This window comes from Trichoderma ghanense, assembly GCF_004382785.1.
Source record: "Trichoderma ghanense strain CCMA-1212 chromosome Unknown scaffold_7, whole genome shotgun sequence".
In the NCBI taxonomy this organism is placed as follows: domain Eukaryota; kingdom Fungi; phylum Ascomycota; class Sordariomycetes; order Hypocreales; family Hypocreaceae; genus Trichoderma; species Trichoderma ghanense.
The window spans coordinates 1,221,491-1,246,543 of NW_027395670.1; the positions used below are offsets into that span (position 1 = coordinate 1,221,491).

A 25,053-nucleotide genomic window follows, 5' to 3' on the forward strand; every position below is an offset into this window, starting at 1 on the left:
TCCCCCCTTCACCAGAAAGACGGCGGGCGGGGAAAAAGTAAGATGAATCCTTCGTCCACCCGCATCAGAGAGACAGTGTTAGCTACTCGAAGGATCGAAGGAAGAACCTCCCAGCTTCCATCGTGCCAGTCTATGGTGCCAGATGCGGCAACCTGCACGTCCCCCTTGCACCGGGAATAAGGGAAAGACATTCGTAACGGTCGATGATTTCCATGTCTTTCTCCTCCCTTTCATTCCATCTGCCCTTTCGTTGCCCCTGTCCTCGTTCTTATGCTCAGAGAAACAGTAAAAGTGCCTCGCAACACCTCTCCTGGCTCAACCTCCCCTTGCGCAAGGCTCCTACATGAAGCAAGACAATCAAGTCATCATGTAGGCAACATCTCGGAATGCCATACATGGTTTTCAACCCAGCCAGGCGGCTATACAGGCTTGATATCGGCCGAACGCAAAGGCATCATGGCCTCTCTTCGGCCGAGCAAAACCCGCGTCGAGAGGGGGGGCGTGTATCACAAACCCATGCTGCTGAATATGTCGAGAAGCTGGGGGAGAAGAGACCATCGACAAGCCCCAGAGGCCAGTCATCAGCGCAAGGCAGCAAAAGCAGTTGGTGCAGCAGCCCAGGGCACAACAAAACTAAATGCTGACACTGATCAGATCTCCGCCGACCAAAGTCGTCGTGGGTTAGCCGCCTGGACGAGCACAAGGAGAGCGAATGCTAGCATCGAAGCGAACTTCCGATTTCTCGGCTTCCGAGAATATGTCCATACCGCTGCTTAGGCTGGGCATATCAAAGGCGTTTCGTAGCAAACCAATCTGTCGACGTGTAAGTCTTTTTGCAAAGTGCCTATAAGGGTCACATTCTTCAATTACATGCCTTGGTGAGAGGACCGCTCGTCTCAGCCCTGTGGCTGATCCCTAGCCAAACAAGAAACGAAGGCAAGAAAAGGACAAGCCGAGACAAAACGGAAAAGAAAAAGACAACTGATTGGAAGAGAACAATACTCTCCCTGCAAAACCCCGTCCCAGCCGTTGGGGGGATTGGGGACACATCCTTCTGCGGGCCATCGTCAGCCAATCATGCCGGGCCTGTCTTACCTGTCCCTCACGCACGCCCCAAGGTCCAATGGGAGGGAATGACGAACAAGCTGCCCGTCCCAGCTCGAGGTTGCAGGGGCACAGATGCTGCCTAAGCATCAGAGACTTTGTCTGCATAGGAAGGTAGGAAAGGAGCTAAGCTCCGTGTACTTGTCCTCCGCGCTGTGAAGGCATGAGCCCAAAGGTTTTCAGCAGCCAAAGCCCTACAGCAGAGCTGCCTTAACTCGATTGGGTGAAGCACTGGGACAGACCCTCACAACTCAACCTATCGTGAGGACAAGCAACAAGATTTTGCCCCTCCATCCGGCTGGGCTGGGCCTGCGGTCGTTGGAGGGGCTGAGACCAGGGAAGCCGTTGGTAAAGTGACCTATCAACAAGCTGCTCACCTCACCTCGGGCCCGAGGCTTCCCCCCCCCCCCCCCCTCAATCTCTCCTGTCCGCATATCTCGGCTCTGGTGCCCCGCGCCTGTCTCTCGGCAATGATTGTTAGTGTTGAGCCAGCTGAACTCTTGGGATTCTTTTGGGACAAGATCGAACAACGAGCTGCCAACAAGGCCAAGCAGGGAGACGGAAGAGGAGGAAAGGGCCAAGATAACTGACACATGAATGGGCGACGCAAGTGACCACATGACCGGCATCTCCTGTGGCCATGCCATCCTCTCATCCTCCCCAAAACGCCCAGCTGAACATTGGACCTTGGCTCCCCCTTTGCTGCGTTTGTGTGCGTGCGTGTGTGCGCCTCGCATGCGGCCGACCGCCCTTCCTCCCTGTCGATAGTTTTGCGCCGCACGGGGTCTGCTCCGTAGTGCGCGCGCATAACCGGCCAATATCCTGCGTCAATCTCGAGATTCCCAACTTTCAGCTCGGCTTCTGCTAGTCAGCGCGATGGCGGCAACTCTGGGACATTCCGCCCAGGTTATGCCGTTTGGGGCATGCTGCTCATGCTGGTTTGGGCCTCTTTCGCCGCCAGCCAGTCGTTGACTGCCGTCTGCTCTGCCGTAATGCAAATCCATCCCCGGGCCAGCCTGACCACACACACACACACACACACACACACACACACACACACAGCTGGTAGGCAGCCCAGGGACGGGTAGCTTGTTGGGCTATCGAAGCAACTTTGTCCGCTCCCCCGTTTGCTGCGAGTCAAGCTCTGCCGCCGTGGCAAATGCTCCCTACCCAGCGTGTCATCAATGACGCCCTTGTTCAGCCCTGCCGATACAGCTCATCTCGGGAGCAAAGGTGATTTTGATTGCTTGATTGCGACGCAACCAGGGCAGCCTCCCAGAAACTCACTAGCCCGCCACGCAACGGCTCCAAGCCACGCGTGCCTCTGAGGTCGCCGAATTGGTACCAAGGAACCGAATCCCAAGCCATTTGCCTTTGTAATGCATCATCAATACCCACAAAGCTATGGGCCTCCAAGGCGTGGTTGAGCCCGGAAATTGACCAATATCCCACGGGCACATGGCAAACAGAGCTCCCCCTTTGCTCTCAGCTGAGAGCTTCCAGAACTGAAAGAGCCATTGCTAGGAAGATGCGCTGCCTGAGCTAAACTCGCAAACAAAGTGTCGGGAATAAAGGCACGGGTAATCTGAGAAATGGCATTCTTACCGAAACAGTCACCCCTGCGCCGCCCGCGCCTGGACGTGTCCTTACTTGCCGCCCAAAGCTGTCACTCAACAAAATGTATGCAGTCGTTATGTAGTGGTTCGCCAGTGGTACGACCGTGGGCCGACTGACGGTGTGCGAGTAACTCGTACTCTACCAACCCGTGCTCTACCTACAAGTACACGCTATGCCATCATAACTGACAGCCGCGTCGATTGCCGTCGTCGTGTCTCAAGCCGTCTCGCTCGCCCGCAGTAGGACCGACATCAAGGCAGCAGACCGCGAGACGAGATCTTCAGGGGTGTTCCCATCTCGCATGCAGTGCGTAGAGCAAGGCGATCTTCCGCATCAAAGGAACGGACACGGCCCAGCCAGCGTTGCATCCTCGAGCTGGTTTGCACCAACATGCGCTCCAATGCCCTGGGACTCTGCATATATCTGCAACAGGCCACAGCTAAGCGATCGGAGCAGAGGCACGCTTGGAGATGCACTCTCCGTCCCGTTGCCCCCCGCTTATCCCGGACCGCTTGGGGGCTTGCCACTCTTTTTTTGCTTCAACCAGGTGCATCGTTCATCCTTGCAACTCACCCTTCCGCCGCCCACCTGAAGCCTTATTGGTAACGGCCCCATGGAAAAAACCTTTGGGCCAACCCCCCTTCCCTTTGGGGTCAGCTTGCCAGCATCCTCGCGGCGCGAGCGATCCATGGCATGTGGGGAACCCCAAACTTCATATCGGCATTGTTACCCTTCTTCCCACTCTGCCCACTCTTCCCACCCTTCCCATCCATCTCGTCTTCGTACCCATGCCCCGTGCTTCTCCCAGATTGCCCCTGTTGGCCTAGTCGCCCAGTCCTTGGGAGCATCTTGTCAGACCGCCGTCTAGAATGCTTCTAGCGCTGCCTGTTAGACCATATGGCGCCTAGGCCATCTATCGAAATTTGCAAGATAACCGGGCCATGCTGTCATCCCTTTCCCGCTGGCTTGGGTGCAGTGATTGCCACTGCATTTGCAAATGCGGTTCCCTTTGCGTGCCGTGTGTCGTCGTCGATGCCATGGGGTGTACATACGATTGTCAACAGATAGCCTGGCCATTCGTCATTGGGCGCTGCTGTCGTCTTGACCGTTAAGAGACATTGCGAGAGCTGCTCTCATGTTGTTTCTGTATGCATATGGAGGAACAATGGTCTATGTTTGGCGTACCCACGCCTCCTAATCAGATCGTGGATACTGGTGATGTATATGTGTGTGTTTGCAGCAGGTATGTGCCGCTGCTGACCTCATCACTAAGACTGCCCTCGGGCTGGTCTCGTGGCGAGCACAAGGACCTTCTGACGTTGCCGCGCGCATGGCCTGCCCTATCGGCCCAAGATCAACGTGCTGCGGCGTCTTCGAGATTGCTTCTCATAAGCTTCTAAAGCTTGCAAGCTCCCAACCCGCCATCTTGGTTCGTCGTGGGAGTAGGACTTGCAGGCGTTTCCCAATCAATTACAGTACGGAGTAGCAGCCTGTGAGCCCTTCCTCGCGGCGCCGGCAGTTGGGACGGCGCGCATCCATGTGGCAACGGCTTTCCATTCGGTCGTCGAAGCCTCGGGACCCTCCTCTGGCTTGTGTTCGGTCCGTAGATGCATACGAACGCGCGAATGAAAAGTGGCCGTTGACATCGATGATGGAGCTCGTCGTCCAGCAGCCCCGGTTTTCCCCCTTCGGCTCCGTCGAACTTTGTCGACAGCAATTTGGTTCCTGAGTCTTGGTGGGCCCGGGCTACGGGGACCTTGACGACATCCTGGTCGGCGACCTCCCAAAACCCTCATGCTGTTTCTCTCGTGTATGGCTCTGCCTTGACATCTTCGGCTTCCTCGTGTAAGACACGCCGTGCTGTCCAAGATTAGCCCGCCGCCATCATCATCTTCTGCGGGCGTCGTTGATCTCTCCGTCAGCAACGCACTAACGAGGCGTGCGAGCAAAAAGACGAGGCGTCCACTCGTTCACCAGCGCAGACACGAACAGGTGTACATACATCGTCCCTGCATCGAGGTGAAAGAGAAACAGTCCGGCATAATCAACTCAGGCTGGCTCGTCGATCCTTTATTCTTGCCAGGACGAGGGGCCACGCCCCTTGGCGGACTTCCAGCCCTACGGGTAACGCTGTGACACAGGAGGCGCAAATGCGTTTCTGCAAGCGGAGAAGCGCAGACGAACGGTTCGCCGCCACACTCTCATTGGGGCTCCAGGCAGTTGTATGCACTTCGTACCTTACGCAATGCGCATGGCCTGCAAGAGAAGTTGGCACCTTGCCAACCATGTCCTTGGGTGTGCATTGCGTCTTCAATGACGGCGTAGTGCATGATTGCCCGACACGCCGGTTCATAATGGCCCCTTTCGACAACCCTTTTGTCCATCTGGATCTTGTAGAGAAGGGCGAAACTGGCTGGCGAATCCACCTCCAAGGTCACCCTCGGAGATAATCTGATGCATCGCCTTTGCTTGACTCGAGTTCTCTCCACACGCTTCCACTGCAGGGGAGAATCTCCCGCCTCCCTTCGCCCGAAGACTCGAAATGTTGAGACAGATGGCCGAGGGAAGTCGCCAATACTGGTATGATTAGCAGTACCGGACCGTCTGGCCTGGTAGCCGCGATGCTAAATCAACGTCGATGCTTCAGCCTTGCGGACAACCCCCTCTCTCGATGCAAGGTTAGCCTCCTCCGAATACCACGCTAATCTTTCCATCTCCGCCCAAGCTGGATGGACTGCAGGCTTCTGGAAGATCCGGCAACAGGTGGTCACCGCAGAGGAGGGTCTCGTTTCCACTCGTGTTTTGTAAGCACTTATGTCGAGAAACTCTTTTGGTGCTCGGAGACTTTCGCCGTAGGTTGATGATGTGAGCTAGAGACGGGCGACTAGCCGGAAACCTCGGTCGACTCAGCAGGCATCATTACGCCGCATTTCTGATAGGATTCCGAGACGCGCCCTATGAGATGAGCTCCTCAGCATGCAGAAGCTTGCCAGATCCCGGTGGGGTGTGACATTGCGAACTGATACTCTGCAGTAGGTAGATAGATGAGAAGTACAATGTCGAACATGCATCTTCACCCTCTCTATGCCCCTGTTCATACCTACTTAGGTACGTAGTAGCAATAGCCGAACGTCTTATCGCTTCACATCTTCCATAGCGGTTTTGGCAGTTCTCCGAGCTTGGTTGGCCGTCTCCAGATGCCGAAACGGCAAATTATGCTTCTTCACCTTTGACATGAGCTGCAGTCTTGTTTTAGAATTGCCTGTGGATATGATATGGAGCAATGTGCATACGACAGCGGGCGTCGACGGCTAGCAAAGAGTAGCCGAAAATAAGGTGATGCTGCTTACGAGTCTATGTATACAAACAAAGACGGCTTGGTGAGGCTTAGCTGCCGCATCAGCACCGTATACCTCTCAAGGCACTGAACGGAACCAGGGCGTGGCGTGTGTGTCGTTGCGAAACCGATTCCGCCCTTCGAACCTTCAGACTTGTGCCAATCCACAAGGCGCAGTTGAGTGGGCCGCTGCCGTGGTCGAACAGGACAAGTTTGTGTGTAGAGTACTTGTATGAAACAAGAGAGCGGAAGATTCCGTCGCCCCTTTTCTTTTTTGACCTCGGTGCCCCGACTCATGCAGGCGATGGAGCGAATTCGCCGGAAATTCAGGCCGCTAACGTGGGCTCGCTGGCAGCGAGGATACATGGCTGTGACCAGCGACGGATCTCCAGGGCGTGTCTTGTGCTTCCACCACTGGCAGAGACGGGATTGAACCTGACACGCCCCTCCTCTTGCATCCTCACAGCGGCGGCAGAGAGTCACTGACGGTGGCTTCATTTCGCTCTGCAACACCATGGCATCGAGCTCGGATACCAAATCCAGAAGTCACGTCCGCTGCTTGTCAAGCCCTGTTTTGGCGGGGAAGCGGCACTACCTGACAAAGTTCGGCCCACCCTTCCATCCTCTTGACGAATATGGCTATTAAAAGCGGCGGTGGTCAAAGGCGGGATTGAGAACCTGGCCCTGCTGGGTCTCCATAAGGCTGAGAATCGAATGCCTACATGGCGCACCAGGATGGAGCGCAGAGCTTGCACTGCTGGTAGCGCGTTGTATCGCAAGGGCAAGGCGACTGCTGTGCCCAGCGTAACCAGCATCGGCCGACGAGTACCCGTCTATTATACCTACTTTTGGCGCGGACCTCTTGTCGAATGCATCTGCCCATGCGGTGTGCCGTGCCTGTTCGCCTCGCGCCCATCTGGCAGCATTGTGATTCAACGGCCGGGGGAGCTTCGGTTCGTGTCCTCCTACTCCGTTAGCGATGCCCTTCTCTCTCCAGAACGCCACCCCACGCAGCGCACGGCGGCGGCATGGCTGCGGAATGTCCTCAATTACCGATGCCACGTACCGCGTAGGCTGAATGGGTTAGTGCCTGTTGCGAGTGTCAACTAGCGGGTGCTCAAACTTCCCGGTCAGCATCTTGAGTAACCCTTGCTGGAACTCATCGTGCTGGTCGAAACTCCAACTCGTCGTGCGTGTACTGGCACGGAAACGCCATCGGCTCCGAAAGGGCCATAGTGTGGGACAACGAGCGCCATGCCCAAAAGAGACCAGTGCTCGACTGGCAGAAAGGAGAAGAAACCCTGAAGCCTGGCTGATGGCTAATGTCAGAACAGCCGTAGACGAAGTTCGACGACTGGAGACTCCATGGATGTGGCTTGGGGCTACCATTGGCAGACACATGCTGGGAACCGGGAAGATGGGCGCAGTGGTTTCGCAGGGCCATCACGTGAAAGCAATCTGTCACCGTGCGGCACAATGCCAAGGAACGCATTTCCGCTAGCACATGCTAGAGGCCAAGTGCCTGTTCGACGGCGAAGGCCAGCGCAGCGAAAGAGCAAGCAAGGCCAAGTCATTGTTATAGGTGGGGTGGACATCGGTTGTAGCTTCGTTCATGCGCCAGTCGATCTCATGGTCGTGATTTGGGGCTGAAAAAGGGAGCCGATGGCGCGGTTGGACAGTGACAGAGTTGTGATCTGTACTGCATGCTCCGTCGATGCCCACGTCGTTATTGCTTCGCGGCAGTACGGATCATTATCTCCTTGAGTTGCGGGGCAGAATCGACCGCTGGCTGCATATCAGATCTCATATGGAGAGCAGAATGCTAGTGCTCTTGTACAACGACCCATGTGAGGAGGGGTCGAACGGCTCCATTGCACGGCTAGGCGGTGTCGTGGTCGAGAAAAGTCGGGCGAAGTCGAGGCTGATCGTATGTGGTATGATTCCGTGAACTTGCAAGCAAAACTCGCTGTTTCGTGGGTTCGGATCCGGCGACCTGGAAGGGCGGCCGAAACCCACAGGCTGATCAGCCAGATATCCTCGGATGGGCCTAGCGGCCTGTCTGGGACACACACGGCACACAAGAGCTAAGGCTGCTCCCACGGACTGCTGGCTCTGGTGTGGGAGCAGAAGCACGGAGCGCCGCGCCTGTTGCTGGATGCTCGCCTCGGTGCATGGTGCTAAGTCAGCAGAGCGAGCTGAGCTCGGGGCTAGCGCTGGGGCGATTCAGCCCTCCAAGGAGAGCAAGTCGTGCGTGCGTGGGCGGACCGGTAGGGCGCAGACGCCATGGCAGGAAGCGGAATTTCTGCGTGAATCCTGCTGCGGGCACGACTCATTGGGCCTTGATGGCTCCGCCCAGCTGAATGTCGAGATGCCTTGACAGGTCGAAGGCCCCATGCCGGCAAGGCAAGCTCGCAAGCATGCTGGCATCTGGGTGACCGACCGCGGAATCTGTCGAACACCTCTGGCAAGCCACAGCTTGAGCAGTCGGGTCATCTGTCGACGGAAATTGCAGGGCCGGGAGCTCGGTCGGACCTGAGAGGCTGAACGTCTGGCCGCCGACCTGCTCTCGACGCAGGGCAAATCGGGGTTAGCTGACCTGTCTGACGCAGCAGCACGCGTGGGCACAACGCCGCTATGCTCCGGTCGGAGATGTTGCATATCGAGGCCTACCCGAGACCAGATGAAGTGTGACACCAAGGCACATTTCGCGGTTGGCTCGACGGTCGATGGGCGAGAGGCAGGGCGTAGATGCTGGCGTTTGGTGACGTTTGACTTTGAGGGGCCAACTGAAGGCTGGGCTGATTGAACTTCATCTGAATAAGGTGGAAGGCGGTGTTGGGCGATAAAATCTGGCCGTGGCCGCTCCTGCCCGCCTCGAGGTGCCATCACAGCTGCAGTCGAGGTACCGCCTCATCGCTGGCGGTTACCAACTGCGCTTGGACTTCCTTAGAGTGTTTGAGGTCGCGACTACTTGATATCGCAACATTTGCAATAGCTGTGTGCAGTAGAAGATACCAGAGGTCGCCATAGGAGTCGGTACCTCATATCGCTCTCCGAGTATCCGTTCTAGCATTTCACTTGTAGAGCCCAGCGTCATCCAGCCTAGCCTCAGGCTGTTGTCCGCCTCACCTGCACATCGCAAGCCTGCATTTCACCTCCATCGCATCGCATCTCGTCTCCTCTCTTTGCCGCGTCTCCCGGATGGCGCTTCAAAGTTGACGCTCTCGATCGAGTCGAGCACGCTGGAGCAGCAATTGTTCCGCAGCCGCAGACCTGCATGATGCATGGCTTGTTCGCCGACGAGGGCCATTGCAGACGTAAGAGACGGCCGCGATGCTGGACGCTGGACGCTGGATGCTGGCCAGTATCAGATTGCGCAAGCATCGTCTGTAATTAGAATTGTCCAGGAAACGCCTGAAACATCATCTCCCGCTCATTTTCCTTGACGGTTTCTCAACAGTCCGTGTTCCATTGCTCAGGCAAGGACGCCAACGAGCTTTGCGCATCGGAGCTTGTGCCCACGGGCATGACGAGACAGAGATGCATGTACTCACGAGTACGTGCGTCGCACTTCATACACAGAGAGAGACATCAAGCCCATGTTACAAATTGCTCTGCAACCACCAGTTGCACGCAGGGCTGCCACAACAGAGCCCTATACCCCTCTCCTGGCTTCTCCTGCTACCCAGCCGGAGGTATACGGTCTTCGTCCGTCTCGGCTCTGGAGTGCTACCATTGGGCCAGTCTTCTACCTCCGAGTCGCCCCCATGAATGCTACTTTTGCATGTACGTACGGAGCACAGGCTGGACGATACTGGGGCTGTTGCTCTTCCTTTCTGCCGCTTCCATTGCCAGGGTCCCGGGAACCAGTTGCCTACGGCTTGCAGGCCCTACAGGTGAGCTTGCCCTCGCTCCGCTTCCATGGAGCATCTGGTGGCATGCTATCGCTGATACGGACAGGAGAGACTGGACTAGGGAGAGCCAAGATGGACACGCAAGTAGGGTGAATGCCGGCCACGGTGGAGCGGGTTGAAGCCTATGGCTAAGGTACTACGAACCAGCCAGCACCAGCACCAGCATTGTCATCATCATCATCACCAGCACCGCCAGCACAGGGCCACAGCAGCTCACCTCGACTGAGATGGATGTTGCCTGGCTACCTTATATTGTTTAGCGCCGTCCTGGACCAGCACGCCTCGCCGAAGCCAGACGCCCCCTCTTCCCCTTGTCCCTCGTCCAGCCCTGGGAGAGACAGCCCAGCGTAAAAAGAAGCGCTCCACTGCTGGGATCAATGGCCTTGCATACATGCACACCACCGTGCTTAACCCTACCGGTCCCTGCCTGCATCCCACACGCCCCCTCCTGGTCGCTGGGGTGTTGCTCTGTCTCTCTCATCATCTTCCAGACGGCGTCAGTGCTTGCCCTACAGCCCAGCGATAGACACACCACCCCCCTTTCTCGGCCGTCCGTTTGTCCCCCAGGTCAAAGGACCGTACATAGACTACGACAGGGCTGCCCACGCGCATCCCGTTCTGCTTTGTACTTGGCGTGTAATGTACGACGGTGCTAAAGCAGCCGCACCCGAGGACCGTTGCTGGCCTTCGTACCTCTATCACACACACACACAAGATCTACTGGGTAGCCTTGGGGGAGAGAAGGGGGACTTGCAGTCCAAGTCTAATGCACCTCTCAAGTCGACCGATCCTCTGGGAACGCACTTCGCTCGGCTTCTGCTTCTACAACTAGCACTTCGGCCATAGTCTCTTGGCCCCTGTTGCTGGCAAGTCCTCAAGGGAACGGAGGCATGGAGACGCCCCTCCCCCTCCCTTGGATTACTCCGCTCTGCTCCAATAGGGCTGTTGTATCTTCGCCCTCTTCCCGGGAATCGAGCAGCACGAGGACCTACGTTTGCACTCGTCGACGCCTGTCGGTGTGCCCTTGCGTTGCCGTCGGCTCCGTCATCGTCCTCTCATCCCCCCTGGGTGTCGAGGCACTGGGGGACGCGGGAGCAGACTGTGAGTACATGGTCGGGAAGGCGAAGGAAAACAAGAAGAGAGGGCTACTTTTGGACACAAGAAACAAACATGGCTGCTCCAACGCACGGCGCCCCTCGTCCAACCAAGTCCCTGGTTCCTATGGCCAAACGACCACCCGCGCACTAAGAGGATTGGCACTTGTTGGAGGCCATCTCATGCTGGTCGCCTATTTACACCCCCCGACTGTGCGCTCGACGTTCTATTCTCACCCCCGCGCGGTCCATCTCACTTTTTGTCTGTCTGCTGTTTCTCGCTGGGCCGAGCAGCGCAGCGGAGACCAAGCTCGATATTTCTCTTTTGGTCTCCCGCCTCTTGCCCCTACATTAAAAGTCGTCCTAACCTCCCACTTGTTATAATTCGAGGGCATCCCATGTCTTTGGTCCCTTCAACTTGCCTCTAGCGGCCTCGTGTACCATTCTTCCAATCCTCGTTGTCCAATCCCATTCGTCTTCTACACCTTTGCCTCTTTTTCTGCTCCTCGCCCCGTTCAGCTACCATCCCAAACCAGGCCTACATACGGGCAACCCTAGAAGCTGGACCTGGATAACGCAACAAAGCACTCCGGACCTGGACCCATTGCCACCTACGCACTTGTTCCCTGCTTCGCCTACGCGACACGTACGGCTTGTCTCCGTTTCCGCGGCTGAAGCAGCGGATTTGCCTTTTCACTGGCGCATTGATTCCCATCAGCTCTCTATCCGTTTCCATGACTCGAATGGGCGTGTAACGGCAAACACCAGCTGCTCACATATCCCACGCCAAAGGCCCACCTCGGCCTCTGCTCTCTCTCTCTTCTTCTCGACCTTGTGTATTTTCGAACTTCAAAAGCCTGTTCCTCTCCCACGTCACATCGCAACAATGGCCTTCCCTCCGCAATATAGAGAGGCCCCCCCTTCCCTCCCCAGCATCATCGTGCCAAGATCCGGTGCCAATCGATACATAGACCAAGGCATTCCCTTCTCAAGAAGTCCAGCAATGGCCATTCCGGGCATGGAAATGCGAGACGATGTGCCACCTCCTCTGCCGCCCCCACGGCATCTTCCTTTCGGCGAGGCTCCCACCCAGTTTCGGGACGAAGTGAAGGACAAGAGGGACCTTTCTCGCGGCTCATCCTTTGCCAGCCGCTCGTCCTTCGCGAGCGGCTATGGCAGCATGAGCCCTGCCCTCCTGGACGAACGATCTGGCTACAAGAGGAGGGAAACTGGAAGCATCAACAGCGACGAGGGCTATGCGAGCTACGCTTCGACAGAGAGGTGGGAAGCTGATTGTCTGCGACGAACCGCGCAGATGGATTATGGATGCTAACATGCTGAGACTTGGCAGGTCCCGCGATTCCCTCTGCAGCGAGCCGTTTGGCCTTCACCACAACAAGTTTCAGTTCCAGTCGGCGGCCGACCTTCACGGCGACAGCATGAAGAAGATGCTGACGCCCATTCGAACGCTGGACAGGTCGCCTCCGCGATCCCTTCTGGGCGGTCCCGTCAGCAGTCTTTCGCAAGGACTCCAGAACGAGGGCAGATTTGCCCCCAGCTTCAACAATATCCCCATCCAACTCCCCATCCACAGCCGCGCGCCTTTTGAATCACAACCTCGAGACTCGCCCACCTTTTCTGCCGTGTCCCCCCTCTCAACGCCCTTTCACCGATCCCCAATTGATCACCGCTCTCCCTACGACAGCTCAGAGCCGGATCGGTCACCGCGAGGCAGATCACGGCGGAACAACAGCGACGATGCCACTTCCACCCAGGGAAGCTTCGCCGACGACATGGAAATTGAAGAGACGTCGTCGCTCAAGAGGCTACACATCGAGGATGCATACGCAGGTGCGGGACAGAAGCGCCGGGCTGCCAGCCCTGCCTCGGACGACCTCGGCCTCCACATGATGCCTGGCCAAGGCGCAGCCCGCGGCTCTCCCACGCCTCGGCTGTCGACAGGCGCTCCCACGGCGACATCCCTCCTGAGCGGCGCCTCTTCACGACCCAGCTTCTTTATGTCTTCCATCACCATCCCCCCCAACACCACCGCCAGCTCTTACGGCCACCGCTCGCCAGGTGGAATCTCGCCAGGCGCCCTCTCTCCTACGTCATGCACCTCACCTTATAACACGCCCGCGTCCTTGAACCCCAGCCCCAAGACCGCAGTCGCCAACAGAGCGTCCATGCACGCGCGAACCGCGTCTGGCGCCAGTCCGCGGAAGCTTCCAGAGATGCAAAAGTCCGGCAGCAAGTTTCAGGGATTTTACATGTGCGAATGCTGTCCCAAGAAGCCCAAGAAGTTTGAGACGGCGGAAGAGCTGAGGTAAGTTGAAGCCAATACGCTAAGCTGTTTCCTTTTTTTTTTTTTTTTTTTTTTTTTTTTTTTTTTTTTTTTTTTTTTTTTTTTTTTTTNATGCCCCGATTTCATATCGGGGTTGGCATTGTTCTATATATATACGTGGCTTGTCGTTTCCATTCCGATGCGCTGACTTACTCCCCTGCCTTTTAGTGCTCACGAAGCCGAGAAACAGTATGAGTGCAGCTTTTGCGGCAACCGCTTCAAGAACAAGAACGAGGCCGAGCGTCACCAGAACTCTCTCCACGTGCGGCGTCACTCGTGGTCGTGCTCCGCGCTGTCGGGCTACAGTCGGGCGTTCCACGAATCGACATCGCATCCCGGCGAGGCCGATGCGTGTGGTTACTGTGGGGAGGAGTTCCCTCGGTCAGGACTTGGGGCGACGTCGGGCGTACTCAACGGCGGCATCCAGGCAAGACACGCTACCGAACTGGACTGGGAGGAGCGGATCCGACACCTTCAAGAGGTGCACAAGTTTAGGGAGTGCAACTCGTCCAAGAAGTTCTACAGGGCCGACCATTTCCGGCAGCACCTCAAGCACAGTCACGCAGGCACTAGCGGCAAGTGGACGAATATGCTGGAGAATGCCTGCCTCATGGAGGAGGACCCTTCTCCGAGATGAAGCATCCTGGACGTCGACCAGGGATGACCAATGACGACTGTTACCTTTTTTTATTCCCCCTTTTCCAATGGAAGATTCCCACTCACAGAGCTCTTCCACCATTCATCACGAGAAGACGGCATAGCATTGATTTTGGTCTTGTTTTATTTACTTCATTGTCTTTTCTTGAGAGGAGAAACGACAAACAAAAAGGAATACCCGCTCCGGAAGGCGATATAGTGGAGCTCAGCATTGCATACAGTTCAAAAATAAATATTCTTCGCATTGGCCGAGGTCTCTTTCATTCAACTCCTCGTTTTTCCTCCTGTTGATAACGACTTTACGACATATGACTTGATTTGGGCCTTTTGGGTGTGAAACAAAGACAGAACGAAACAACCAAAAACCCACGAGCGCGCAGCCACCTGGCGAGCTCCATAACAAGCGGAACTCCGGGTGCGCTTTGGTTTCAGTTTGCGCAACAGAGCCTGCACAGGCGAGTACCTACAGCAACAGAGTGCTGTCTGCCGACTACGCACGTCGCCCCATTTGAACACATAGGTCAGAGGCCACTGATGGAAGGGCAGGGTGATTCTAAATGAGAATCGCAAAGCCGCAGGGTATAGGGAGGGTGGTTCGTGTGCCCATGGAGAGCATCATGGCGGAAAATGCATTGGTGCCGGCCTAAACACAGGTGTCAAGCAGGAGGAGGAGGAGGTCGAGCCGGCGACGCCATTGGACGCTTGCAGCAAAGGTCAGGCTGACAAAAACCACCACGACACGCAGCTGGGCCTGCAGAGCATCCTAGGGTAGAGCTTCCTCCCCTCCCCGGCTGATTCCATGACGGGGTGAGACGCGCATATGCTGCTGTTACGCCTGTGCCGCCGAATTCGGCGAAGAGGGACAGCTGCCCATGTCAGCCGCTAGGACGTGCCTCACACAGGATTCAGGATCTTCTCTTCCCCCCCGGTCTCTCCATCGCAGGGCAGCTCTTCATTGCTGATGCTGATGCTATGGAGCACCACGATGATCACTTGGTACTACTGCCCAGGCCCGGGCTAGCTGAACCTCGCGAGGCCAGGCAGGGGTCGACGGATGTTGACTGCCTCTCTCGACTTTGAAGGGGGCCAAGGCCAGAGCAGCCGGGGCACTACATGATCAATTGCCCGTCCCAGATACCCGTCTCCGCCGCCTGGGGCCTATGACGGACTTGACAAAGCCAGCTCTGGAGCGAATCCGCATCAACATGACAGCGCAGAACACCCTCGCTTATCCCGGAAGCATGAGAGTCAGCAAGCAGGATGCAGCAACCGACCGTGCTTGGGAGGGGAAAATTGTAGATGCGCAGATTTCCGCCGCGGTGTTGCAGAGCCTATCGGGTTCTGGCTGGCCGTAGGAGCCGTCGCAAACCCTCCCCGTGCGGAACTGGCACTAATGTTGGGCCGTACGCAAGTGGCTGGCGATGAACGGCTTCTGGTTGGGCTGAGGCGTGAGACCCTGGTCCCCAGATACATGGCCCAATCCCTACGCTCACTTGGGCTAGGTGGAAGGACAGCAGATTGCTCAGCCAGCCGTCGTGTGACAGCGCCAGCGAGCGAAGGACAAGGGACGCCCATTGGCAACATCAGGCCGGAACGGCTGACATACAGATGTCGTCCTCGGCGGGCTGCTGGGATGGGGAAGCCGGCTGTTGGTCGCCTTCAGGTTGTGTCGCCCCATGCGCGAGGGAGCAAGCAGAAGACGAGGGAGACGATTCATTTCCTTGCCTCGTTTCCCCTCGCTCTTTCTGCCACCGTGAACTTCCGTACGGCTTCTTACGGGCATGGGCTGGTATGACAGAGGATGACGAGGTTCGTTCGGGAGGCTTCACAGTTTTTCCCGGCTTCAGGTGGTCTGGCTACAAGATGGAAGGAAGGGGGGAGGGGGGGACAGCACCTACGGCACTTGGGGACATTTCTTTTTGGGGATACGGACGAGGAAGCGACAAGAGGGAATTTTGGGCAGAAGCTTATATTGAAAAGGAGTGACGAGGCTAGACAGTAAGGAAAAGTGTGTTCTAGGGGGAAAAAAAAAGACGAGATGAAATCTTGAGATGCGTCTGAGGCATGTGAAATCTTTATCCCAAAGCAACGAGACTTTTCTATTAGGCGACTCGACCCCAATTATCCAAAATGACGCTTTTCAACACAAACCCCCTTCTAAAGAATTTGTGATTGATCATTTTACTCTCCGCTTAACGTTCGACGACTTTGCTCCCACGGACTGACGAAGGATTTCAGAGCCTACGAAGAAGCAGCTACGCGCATAAGCCCGCAGTCTCTTGACCCCTCCCTCCCCCCCTCCCCTTCCAAAAATTATGCATACTTAAACCAGAACTGCCATGGGCCGAGTTGCACGTACTTGAGCTGTACTACCGAGTGTCTTACATTTCCCTGCTGCGACTCGTGCCGGCGGCGAGTACGGTCTTAGCCGTTCGCGTGTATGGAGTACGAAAGCCGGCCCAATGCTTGGGAAGTGGGTGTAGGATCTGCCCGTTTCTTGCATATATTACGAGGGAGGACATGTTACTTCTTGTACCTATGTGGTAGTGGGCAGCGCGGTGTATGTAGAGTGGTGTAGTACACATATGGGAGGGAGGAGGAGGATGGATGGGAAGTCTGTGCTACTGAAAGGGTAGTACTCGGACGGCATCTGGGCCAGCCAAGTGCTTTGGATGACAAGATGACGGGGACACACCACCTTCACTTTGTTGGGCGGGCTGGGATGTGGTTGTTTTGGGTAACGCAACGTTATGTAAGAGAGCATGAAGGACAGTGGGACGGAGGAACGCACAAGACATCAAATGTATGCTAACGTGCGTCCGCGGTCGTGTGATACGGATTTTGCGGGAATTGAATAGCCTTGTTCCTCTATTACATGGTCTGTCTTGAATCACCGTCATGGAGGTTTGTATGGTATGTAATACTGGCGTTATTTTGCTGAGGAGATGGTCGAGATCGGGGACAAAAACGCAAGACGTGGGTTTCTTGTACATGTACGTAGTAAGCGAGAATGGGTAATGATAATACAAGGCTTGAAGAGGAAATTCCGTGGAGGGGGGGAGATGCCATTTCAAGGGAGAGTTTGGAGGGATCGGGAGGCGGCATCTATTGCCTCTCCGGGGCCTGTCTGTCTGTCTGTCTGTCTGTCTGTGTGTAACCAGCATTGGAGGGCTGATCATGGTGTTTGTCTGTGATAAGGCTATGCAGACGGGGAGTTTTGTTGTTTGTTGACATGTTGATCATGTCTGCGTGTTAGATTCTGACCTTCCGCTCGGGCAAAGTTGAGTGCGTGATTCATGAATTGATCCGTCCTACTGACTGACTCAAGAGGATAGACGTACGCTCGTACAGTACATATTTCCCAGCCGAGGTCCGCCTGGGCGGAGGATTGACGCTTGATGCCCTCCAGGCCGTGTACATAGGAGGTAGCTTCATGGACGCCGAAAAGAGTAATACCGTAACAGGAAATCTGTGGCGAGCTCTGTTGCAAGTCCCGGATACAAATAAGCCGGGGGTGATGGGGCCGGACTGGCAGGGTACCGGGTACAAGGGAGTAACGGGAGCTGACACTGCACCTGACGCCCAGGGATACACATACAAGCAATGATTATAAGCAATCGCATAGAAGACGGATGAATAAATGGAGTATTGATTGATGACTTCGTAAGAGTCAGAGGGAACAATGAGAGTATGAGAGTATGCCTGACATATCACCGGGAGTACATCTTGTCGTAGTCAGCAGCAGGGGGTCCGTATTGGCCTCGTATAATCAAGAAATGCATAATGAAGTTTTGCCCGGTCTAAGTCGATTCTGAGGTCATGAAGTCCAGGATGCTCACGAGTAAGGCTGGCGAGCCTATGCAGTTAGTCTGATTCAAGAATACGCCCAGTCTGTACGAGTTGCCCGCCTAGTGTGAGTAGTTTCTTTGTGCTGTTCGCGGAGATGAATAGTGATATGCTTACTTTTTCCACGCTATAGTCTGCTTTTCCTCTATTTGCCAAGAAGGAAAGGCGCAGAGGGGCACCTGGGTGAGATCAGCTCGTATTTCGCAATTTGTCCCATGTGTTCTAGATGAACCATTAAGCTACATTTTGTTATCACAGTCGGCAGTTTTTGTGCTTGACTTGGAGGCATCGCTTTGAATATACCAATGTTGTATGAGAAGAGGGGATATGCTGTGTGATTCAGCATCAGTGATGGTGCTGCAACGAGTGTTGCGGCTGGCATGTGAACAACGAGAGCGCTTGGTACTTCATATTGACGAGACGGATTCGAACGAGACGACGAGACGACGAGACGACGGGGCGGTTAGTACGAAAGAGTAACTCATGTGAAAAGATCAAAGACGGACCTTCTCCTTCACTTACAAGATACCGAGACCGTTCTCCGTAGTACATTCATAGATTCATAGGCGCTTCGCCTCGGCAATCGGCAGCTTGAGTTCTCATTGCAACGGGCGGCGTTTGCTTGCCTTCAACTCTCTGAGAGGAGGCCTCTGCGGAGACTAACTGCATGGATCTTGGGTGCAGTGAAGTATGACATGAGATCAATTCCGTCTGAAAAAGGAGTGTTTGCCTCGCCACGGTTGTTCTGTGTAGGGCGTGAATTAAGCAAGGACAGGAAAATGACGGAATGACAGAGACGAAATAAGAAAGTGTGCTTGAGGCTTCCAAGGCTCGATTTGATCAGTAATCAAAATCTCAAGTAGAGACAAGGTATGAAGGGATAGGTAAAAGAAGCATAAAAGAAGCGCAAGGGGAGGCCGTGAGGGACATACTGCCCATTTAGGCATTTGTAGACCTGGAGGCATGCTGACCCCATGGTCTCCCAGCCAGTCTTCACAGACGCACACACCCTCCTGTTCTCGTCTGTAGTTTTTTTTCTGCAATCTTGTTCACCTTGCGTCATGCCGGTACATGTAAGCTTCTGGCCTGATGCACATGTATAACATGACATCTCTTGTGTAATACAGCAGTTTTCGAGACAAGGCAAGGCGCTTACAGCGTGCTTCGTTGCTTGTACCGGGACGGCGAGATGCGTATGGCGTTACTTTGGGGATGGATTCGAGCGTGTCTCTGCTGGATTTGCTAAATATAGAGTCGACAGAGGTCGCAATTCTCACGATTGGCTGGCATTGTGTCGTAGCAGTACTCGTTGTGTAACTGACGCCTCATTCACACGCATGTCTCGGACTTCTTTGAAGTATGTGCTCCGTACCTACCTACCTACCTAGGTACCTACCTACTCACATGTATGCAGGTAGCGGTACATGTACTTGATGCTCCATCTCTGAAGTGCTTTTGTTGTGCATGCGCTCCAGGCCAGTGAAACAGCATCAACATCAATGTACGAAACGCTGAAAGAGGGAATCAGGTGGTGATGAAAGATTCCACACATCCTGTTGTGCGTCTTGGAGGGGCGTGTCAGTGAGTACATGTAAGTGACTGGACATGGAGTCGCCTCACTTGAAGCAAAAGAGTGAGGAGGCGAGGCGCTTCAGCAGCCAGATGGTGCTACTGGGTACTCCATGTACATGTACGAGCAAGAGGGTGTGTAAGAGCGATTCACTCACATGCATAGAGAAGAGTGGAAGACCAGCAGAAGCATGTCAGGCATCAAATATTACATCAATCACATCGTGTTGGATCGTACATTGTATCAACCAAATCGCAGCAGTGGGCTCTCGCACAGAAAAATAGTGCCGGTGAAACCCACTCCAACTGGCAGCTTGCAGGGCGTTTAGCGGCAAGAGCGCGCTGGGGCCGCACTGGGCATGGCGCTGTAGCACCTGTGAGCGGGTGCTGCTGTAGGGCAGGTTCAGGGCATTTGGGGGGGCGGGTTATAGGGGGCTGAGGCCAGAGCGAGGCCTCACTGGGCAGCCCTGCTGTAAGGCTGAGGAGAAGAGGGCAAGAGCGAGAGGAGGGGTAACTGTGGCGGTGCTTTCGAGAGTTGGTGTGGCTGTGCACGGCAAATTCTGAAAGCTGAAAATTGATGAGTGAGGACGTGAACCGAGAGGATGAAGATTGAACGCTGCCTCATGAACTCGACAGCTGCGCGACTGATACGACGGCCAAATTCAGCATTGAAGCAATCTTTAGCTATTGCGCTATATTGTATAGTTTCTCGCATTTTCAGATTGGCTTAGATCAGATCTCAACAGACAGCGCTTGAGACGGACGGGTTTCCCCTCTTCGACCACATCCGAGTCTTCTCTATCCATCAGGAACGAGTCTCTTCTCTTCGGCTCTCAGCTCGCATCTCGCCATCTATCCTTTATCCTCACACCTGGAAGCATTGCGCCATCAAGTCACCAGGCCAAAGCAGCCTGTACTCTTCAGCAATCGTGGCCTCGTCATCAGATAAACCGGCTTCGCTGCCGGCAGACATCCCCCCTGTCGAGGGGAAGAGGGAGCAGCTTGGCCATCGGCTCGAGGTGGCGGAGCACAACGCTCTCGAAAAGAGCGTCATCGAAATGGCGCTGAGCACAGTTGAGGGGGTGCCCAATCTCTACGTTGGAGGGTGAGTGTCTGATGCTGATACCGATACTGCTGACGGAGATGTCGCTCCTCATATACACTTCTTCTATAAATAAACATCACATTACTTTATCAAGTCTCACACAGCTAATCAGAGAATGACTCTACAGACTCTGGGCCCTCCGCCGCTCACAGTCTCTCCTGGACCGAAAAGTCACCCACGTCCTGTCCCTCGTCTCCTTCAACCCATCCAGCCTCAAAAACTTCAAAGACGAGCCCTTTTCCGAGTACGGCAAGCCGTTCAAGCATCTTCTCATCGACATTGACGATGTCGAAGACTCAGACCTCCTTATTGAGCTGCCAAGGGCCGTCAAGTTCATCGACGAGGGGCTCCGGAGCGGGCGAAGTCAGCATCAGAGCTCCAACAGCGATGCGGTTGCTGGTGTAGTCGAGGCTGTTGAGAGCATCAGCCTAGACGCCCCCAAGCAGTCAGCCCCACCGCCGTCAGATTCAGCATCAGCTTCAACTTCAGCCTCCGAACCCCGTCCACGAAATCATCCCAAACGCGGCGCCGTCTTCGTCCACTGTGCCGCAGGAAAGTCTCGGTCCATTTCCGCCATCATTGCCTACCTCCTCTGGCGTCATCCGGAGCGCTTCACCGGCCCTGCAGGCGCAGAGCTGGCCGCATCTCTACCCGAAGGCCAGCATCCGGAAGACAGCTACTTGTCCTTCAGCGAGCCCGTCCGGGCAGCCCTGGCGCTCGTCAAGCAGACGCGGCCCCTTGCCGGCCCCAACACGGGCTTCATGGCCCAGCTCGACCTGTGGTGGCAGATGGGCTGCCCCGCCGACGGCGATATTGAGACCCAGCCAATCTACCAGAGGTGGCTGTATCAGCGCGCCGCCAAAGAGAGTCTCGCCGTGGGACAGGCGCCGTCACAGCTGTGGTTCGAGGACGAGGCTGCAGCTCAGTCACCGTCACACCCGGCAGCCTCATCCTTGTCATCCCCATCATCGCATTCCCCGCCCCCCACGGCGGACCGGAAGCTCCGCTGCAAGAAATGCCGCCGCATCCTGGCCACTGGGCCCTTTATCGTCCCGCATCAGCCGCGCGCGGCCGAAGGAGCGACCGGCAGCGACGGCGACAACAACGGGGTGCCTCCCCCTCCGACGCCGTCGTCAAGCCCGCTCTGCCAGCACTTCTTCGTCGAGCCGCTCAGCTGGATGCGCGCGGAGCTGGAAAAGGGCGAGCTGAGCGGCCGGCTCGCCTGCCCCAACGCCAAGTGCGGCGCGGGCGTGGGGCGGTACGACTGGAAGGGCTTCCCGTGCTCGTGCGGCACACGCCAGGACCCGGCCTTTTCGCTGCAGAAGGCCAGGGTCGAGGAGGAGGTGTCCAGGGCGGCCCTGCGGATGCCTCCTGGGCGAGGCGGCAGCGGCAGCGGCAACAAGGGGAATCTGTGACGATGATGAGAGATGATGCATCAGCCAGCCGGCCAGGCCAGCACCGGGGGGGTGATTCTGAATAATCACCGCCAAGGAGGGGGGGGGGGCTTTGGAATTGCTGAGCTGATTACTATATGCTCCGTCATGTCATGTGGCTTGACGTGATCAGCGAAGTCGACTCCTGCTCATCGCCGTGTGCCAGAATAGACTATCACGTCGTTGTCGTATATGGGGCCATTCATCTATACATAGAATTGACGATGGCGCCACCTTGTCGCCCGACTCGCCTATGCCGTCTATATCCTCCGTAAAGGCTCCTCAACCGGGTATTAGGATAAGACCCAGCAGTGACAACACTTGTACACACCCGATCGCCAAGATACCTATCTAGACAGATACTAGTAGTTGTTCTCTCTCAAACATCGGTTCATGAGTTCTCTCACGATCTTCGCAATCTCAGCTAATAGTCGACAACCAAACCAGCTCAACGACTCAGACCTGACGAGGACAACGGCGGACGTGAATCAGGGAGGCTGAAGAAATAGCATCAACTCGTATCACTAATTCTCCGGCACAAAGGGCCAGCGCTAGCAAATCGCACAACGAGATTAGAAGCTGACAAGCACATGGCCGCCCGCGCGTCAGGTATTTCGCCTCCACCTCCCCCTCGTCCCGCCACTTTGCCCTATCACTTTGCCTGTTCCTAGGTACTAATAGCCCATTATTACGTTTGAGTAAGATGGTTCTCGGCAACATAAATAGTAAAAGTTCGAGCACCGCCTATAGTTTTCGCCTATTATTACTTCTCGAAATAGTTTATATGTAGTAAGCCTATGACAACGCCAAGGCCTCGCTCACCTTCCCCTTTCCAGTCGAATAAACCGACGGGCATGTCACGATGGCTCATGACTTACGAGATATATGTATACCTTGCAATGCCTCATAGAGCCTTGGTACTAGGCAGCACTCGGTGAGTCCATGCCCAGCCTTACCTTACAAAACCAAGCCCTTCACAAACGGAGCTCAAAAAACAATCGCGGACGCCCTACGAGACGAACAGGGGCCATTGACAGTACCACCTGCCCAAGGTAGACAAAACCCATCAGCTAGTCAAGATGCCAAGAGAGCTTAGCAAGGCGGGTTCGAAATACCGGCGGCCGCTGAATAGTCTACCAGCCCCAGTCTCCCATCTTCGTCCCATTATCAAAATGGCAAGTTGCCTTTTTTTCGCCCTACGAGAGAAAACCGAAGGTTGACTGGATGGATTGGGGAAATCGTAAAGGATTCTGATTTCTGGTTGTTGTATGAACTCTTCGATTCTCTGGATAGGCGCCATGTTGGTCCAACAGAAAGTATCCAAACACTTACATAGAAAGTAAGTGCGAAAATACCATCCTGCCATCTTTCGTAGCCAAGCCCAGAGATCATTCTGTGTTGTGCTTACAATGAACGAATTGATCGGCAGAGAAACATGCATTGCCCAGTTCATTGCCCGTCTTTTGCTTTCTTACAGTCACATCCACCCAATGCCCTAACGAAGCACAAAGAAAACCAGACATGGGATCGGCCTTTGAACGTACTATCCAGATGTCGCCTCTCGATCGCGATAGTTCAAAATCCCACCAATCAGACTTTGATGATGCCAAATACATTCTCAGCCTAGTTGCAAACGACGAGAAAAAGCAAGGGCCAGAAAGCCCAGGGCTGTTGGAATCGCAACTCGGGGCTTGGCATTTATAACGCCATTCAAAGTTGGATGGGCTCTTGTGTTGGACGGACTTCGCATGTACAAAATACTTTTGCACTTTCCACTTCGATAAAGTAAGGTAGGTTTACTTCCTTGTGTGATGACTGCATACACCATCCGGAGAGTGACAACCGGTCTGCATTGCTTCCTTCATCCCTGTTCGCTGCGTCTCACCTTTGCTCCGCTTATCAAATCACGATCCCCTCGGTTCCTTGACTCCCTATTCTTGACCTTCGTATATCCGTAGTCCGTATGCGTCGTTGTTCGTCTTTTGACCGTTCAGAACAAGAGTTGTCATGTAGTCCATGAAAGGAAATTGGAATGACCCAGTCACCCCAGCATGTGATAAGGCCAACGCGATCCCTAGGCTGAGGTGTGAAGCTAAAAAACCGAACAAGCAAGGACAGGCCATGGTGTTTGATAATCCCGTCGACTACACCACATCCCGAGCGAGGATGGTCGCTGGAGCCGTCAAACTCTCGTCCCAGCTCCCTAGACCTCGCCTGGCTCCTTTCCTTCTTCATCAACACCAAGCCCAATATTGTCTCCGAGAAAACTGCCGTCGAGCCCTGCCGAGTCAGAAGTTCTCCATTCTTCCAACTTCAAAGCCATCGATACGCCCCCTCCCCCCCCCTTGACTGGTGGTGTTAATAATAAGAACAATGACGGTATTACAAACCGCCCCGGTCTGCTGGACTCTTTGAGGTATTGTTGGCTGCTCTTTGATCCCTGTCCCTTCTGGAAAGCTTCTCCTCTGCCCGCTTATTCTGCTCAAGGTTGCTTAGTGAACCTGGGCCGGCCTGGCCTGGCCTAACAGCAAGCCCCCTCGCGCCAGCGTATTACCTACATGCCAAAGGGCATCCTCGTCCCGGAGGCGTCTGACTCCTTCCAAGGCACATAGCACTAGGATCCGATGAAACCACGCAGCTGGGATCGTCGGTAACCCCGGTGGCTTGAAGGGTGTGTGCGTGTGGCCGTGTAAAGGTACGGTGTTCTCCGCCGCCAGAGCAACGCGGGCAATCAGTAGGACCTGTTCCCCTGCCATGGAAGCAATATTCTGGGTAAGCTGCATTTTTGGGCGATGGGGCCACCAAGGAAATCTCCAGGCTTACCTATGGAGCAGTGGTAGTATGAATGGTTTGAGCAGCCTTTGTCTTCGATCGATCCAAGGCGCTTCATCGTATGACCCACTGGCGTAAGCGACCTGAAGGTCAACGTTGAGAGGCAGAGGCGGGGGCTTAGATAGAAAGCCATGTCCAACTGAGTCCAGGGGGTAGGTCGGCAAACTCATGAGCACACCCTTTAGCCGGAGGGGAGCAAGC

General features: G+C 55.2%; 7 protein-coding genes across 7 annotated transcripts; 3 read left to right on the forward strand and 4 right to left on the reverse strand.

Moving 5' to 3' along the window:
* Positions 1-456: 456 nt before the first annotated feature.
* CCMA1212_006552 (uncharacterized protein) lies at positions 457-777 on the forward strand (the record flags this gene model as incomplete). Its single annotated transcript, XM_073703766.1, has 1 exon — positions 457-777. The coding sequence occupies one exon, from the start codon at positions 457-459 to the stop codon at positions 775-777; it is 321 nt and encodes a 106-aa protein (XP_073557851.1).
* Positions 778-3,219: 2,442 nt separating this feature from the next.
* Positions 3,220-3,411, reverse strand: CCMA1212_006553 (uncharacterized protein; the record flags this gene model as incomplete). Its single annotated transcript, XM_073703767.1, has 1 exon — positions 3,220-3,411. The coding sequence occupies one exon, from the start codon at positions 3,409-3,411 to the stop codon at positions 3,220-3,222; it is 192 nt and encodes a 63-aa protein (XP_073557852.1).
* A 1,989-nt stretch (positions 3,412-5,400) lies between these two features.
* Positions 5,401-5,748, reverse strand: CCMA1212_006554 (uncharacterized protein; the record flags this gene model as incomplete). Its single annotated transcript, XM_073703768.1, has 2 exons — positions 5,645-5,748; positions 5,401-5,591 (listed from the first exon to the last, which is right to left on the reverse strand). The coding sequence occupies exons 1-2, from the start codon at positions 5,697-5,699 to the stop codon at positions 5,401-5,403; spliced, it is 246 nt and encodes an 81-aa protein (XP_073557853.1). The 5' UTR covers positions 5,700-5,748.
* Positions 5,749-7,107: 1,359 nt separating this feature from the next.
* CCMA1212_006555 (uncharacterized protein) lies at positions 7,108-7,459 on the reverse strand (the record flags this gene model as incomplete). Its single annotated transcript, XM_073703769.1, has 2 exons — positions 7,108-7,132; positions 7,182-7,459. 2 exons carry the CDS (start codon positions 7,457-7,459, stop codon positions 7,108-7,110), a joined length of 303 nt encoding a protein of 100 aa, XP_073557854.1.
* An 822-nt stretch (positions 7,460-8,281) lies between these two features.
* Positions 8,282-8,944, reverse strand: CCMA1212_006556 (uncharacterized protein; the record flags this gene model as incomplete). The annotated part of the gene is made up of 1 exon (XM_073703770.1): positions 8,282-8,944. The coding sequence occupies one exon, from the start codon at positions 8,942-8,944 to the stop codon at positions 8,282-8,284; it is 663 nt and encodes a 220-aa protein (XP_073557783.1).
* A 3,008-nt stretch (positions 8,945-11,952) lies between these two features.
* CCMA1212_006558 (uncharacterized protein) lies at positions 11,953-14,047 on the forward strand (the record flags this gene model as incomplete). The annotated part of the gene is made up of 3 exons (XM_073703771.1): positions 11,953-12,347; positions 12,418-13,392; positions 13,579-14,047. The coding sequence occupies 3 exons, from the start codon at positions 11,953-11,955 to the stop codon at positions 14,045-14,047; spliced, it is 1,839 nt and encodes a 612-aa protein (XP_073557848.1).
* A 6,012-nt stretch (positions 14,048-20,059) lies between these two features.
* CCMA1212_006560 (Tyrosine-protein phosphatase YVH1) lies at positions 20,060-22,002 on the forward strand (the record flags this gene model as incomplete). Its single annotated transcript, XM_073703772.1, has 3 exons — positions 20,060-20,063; positions 20,320-20,587; positions 20,715-22,002. 3 exons carry the CDS (start codon positions 20,060-20,062, stop codon positions 22,000-22,002), a joined length of 1,560 nt encoding a protein of 519 aa, XP_073558090.1.
* Positions 22,003-25,053: the final 3,051 nt, after the last annotated feature.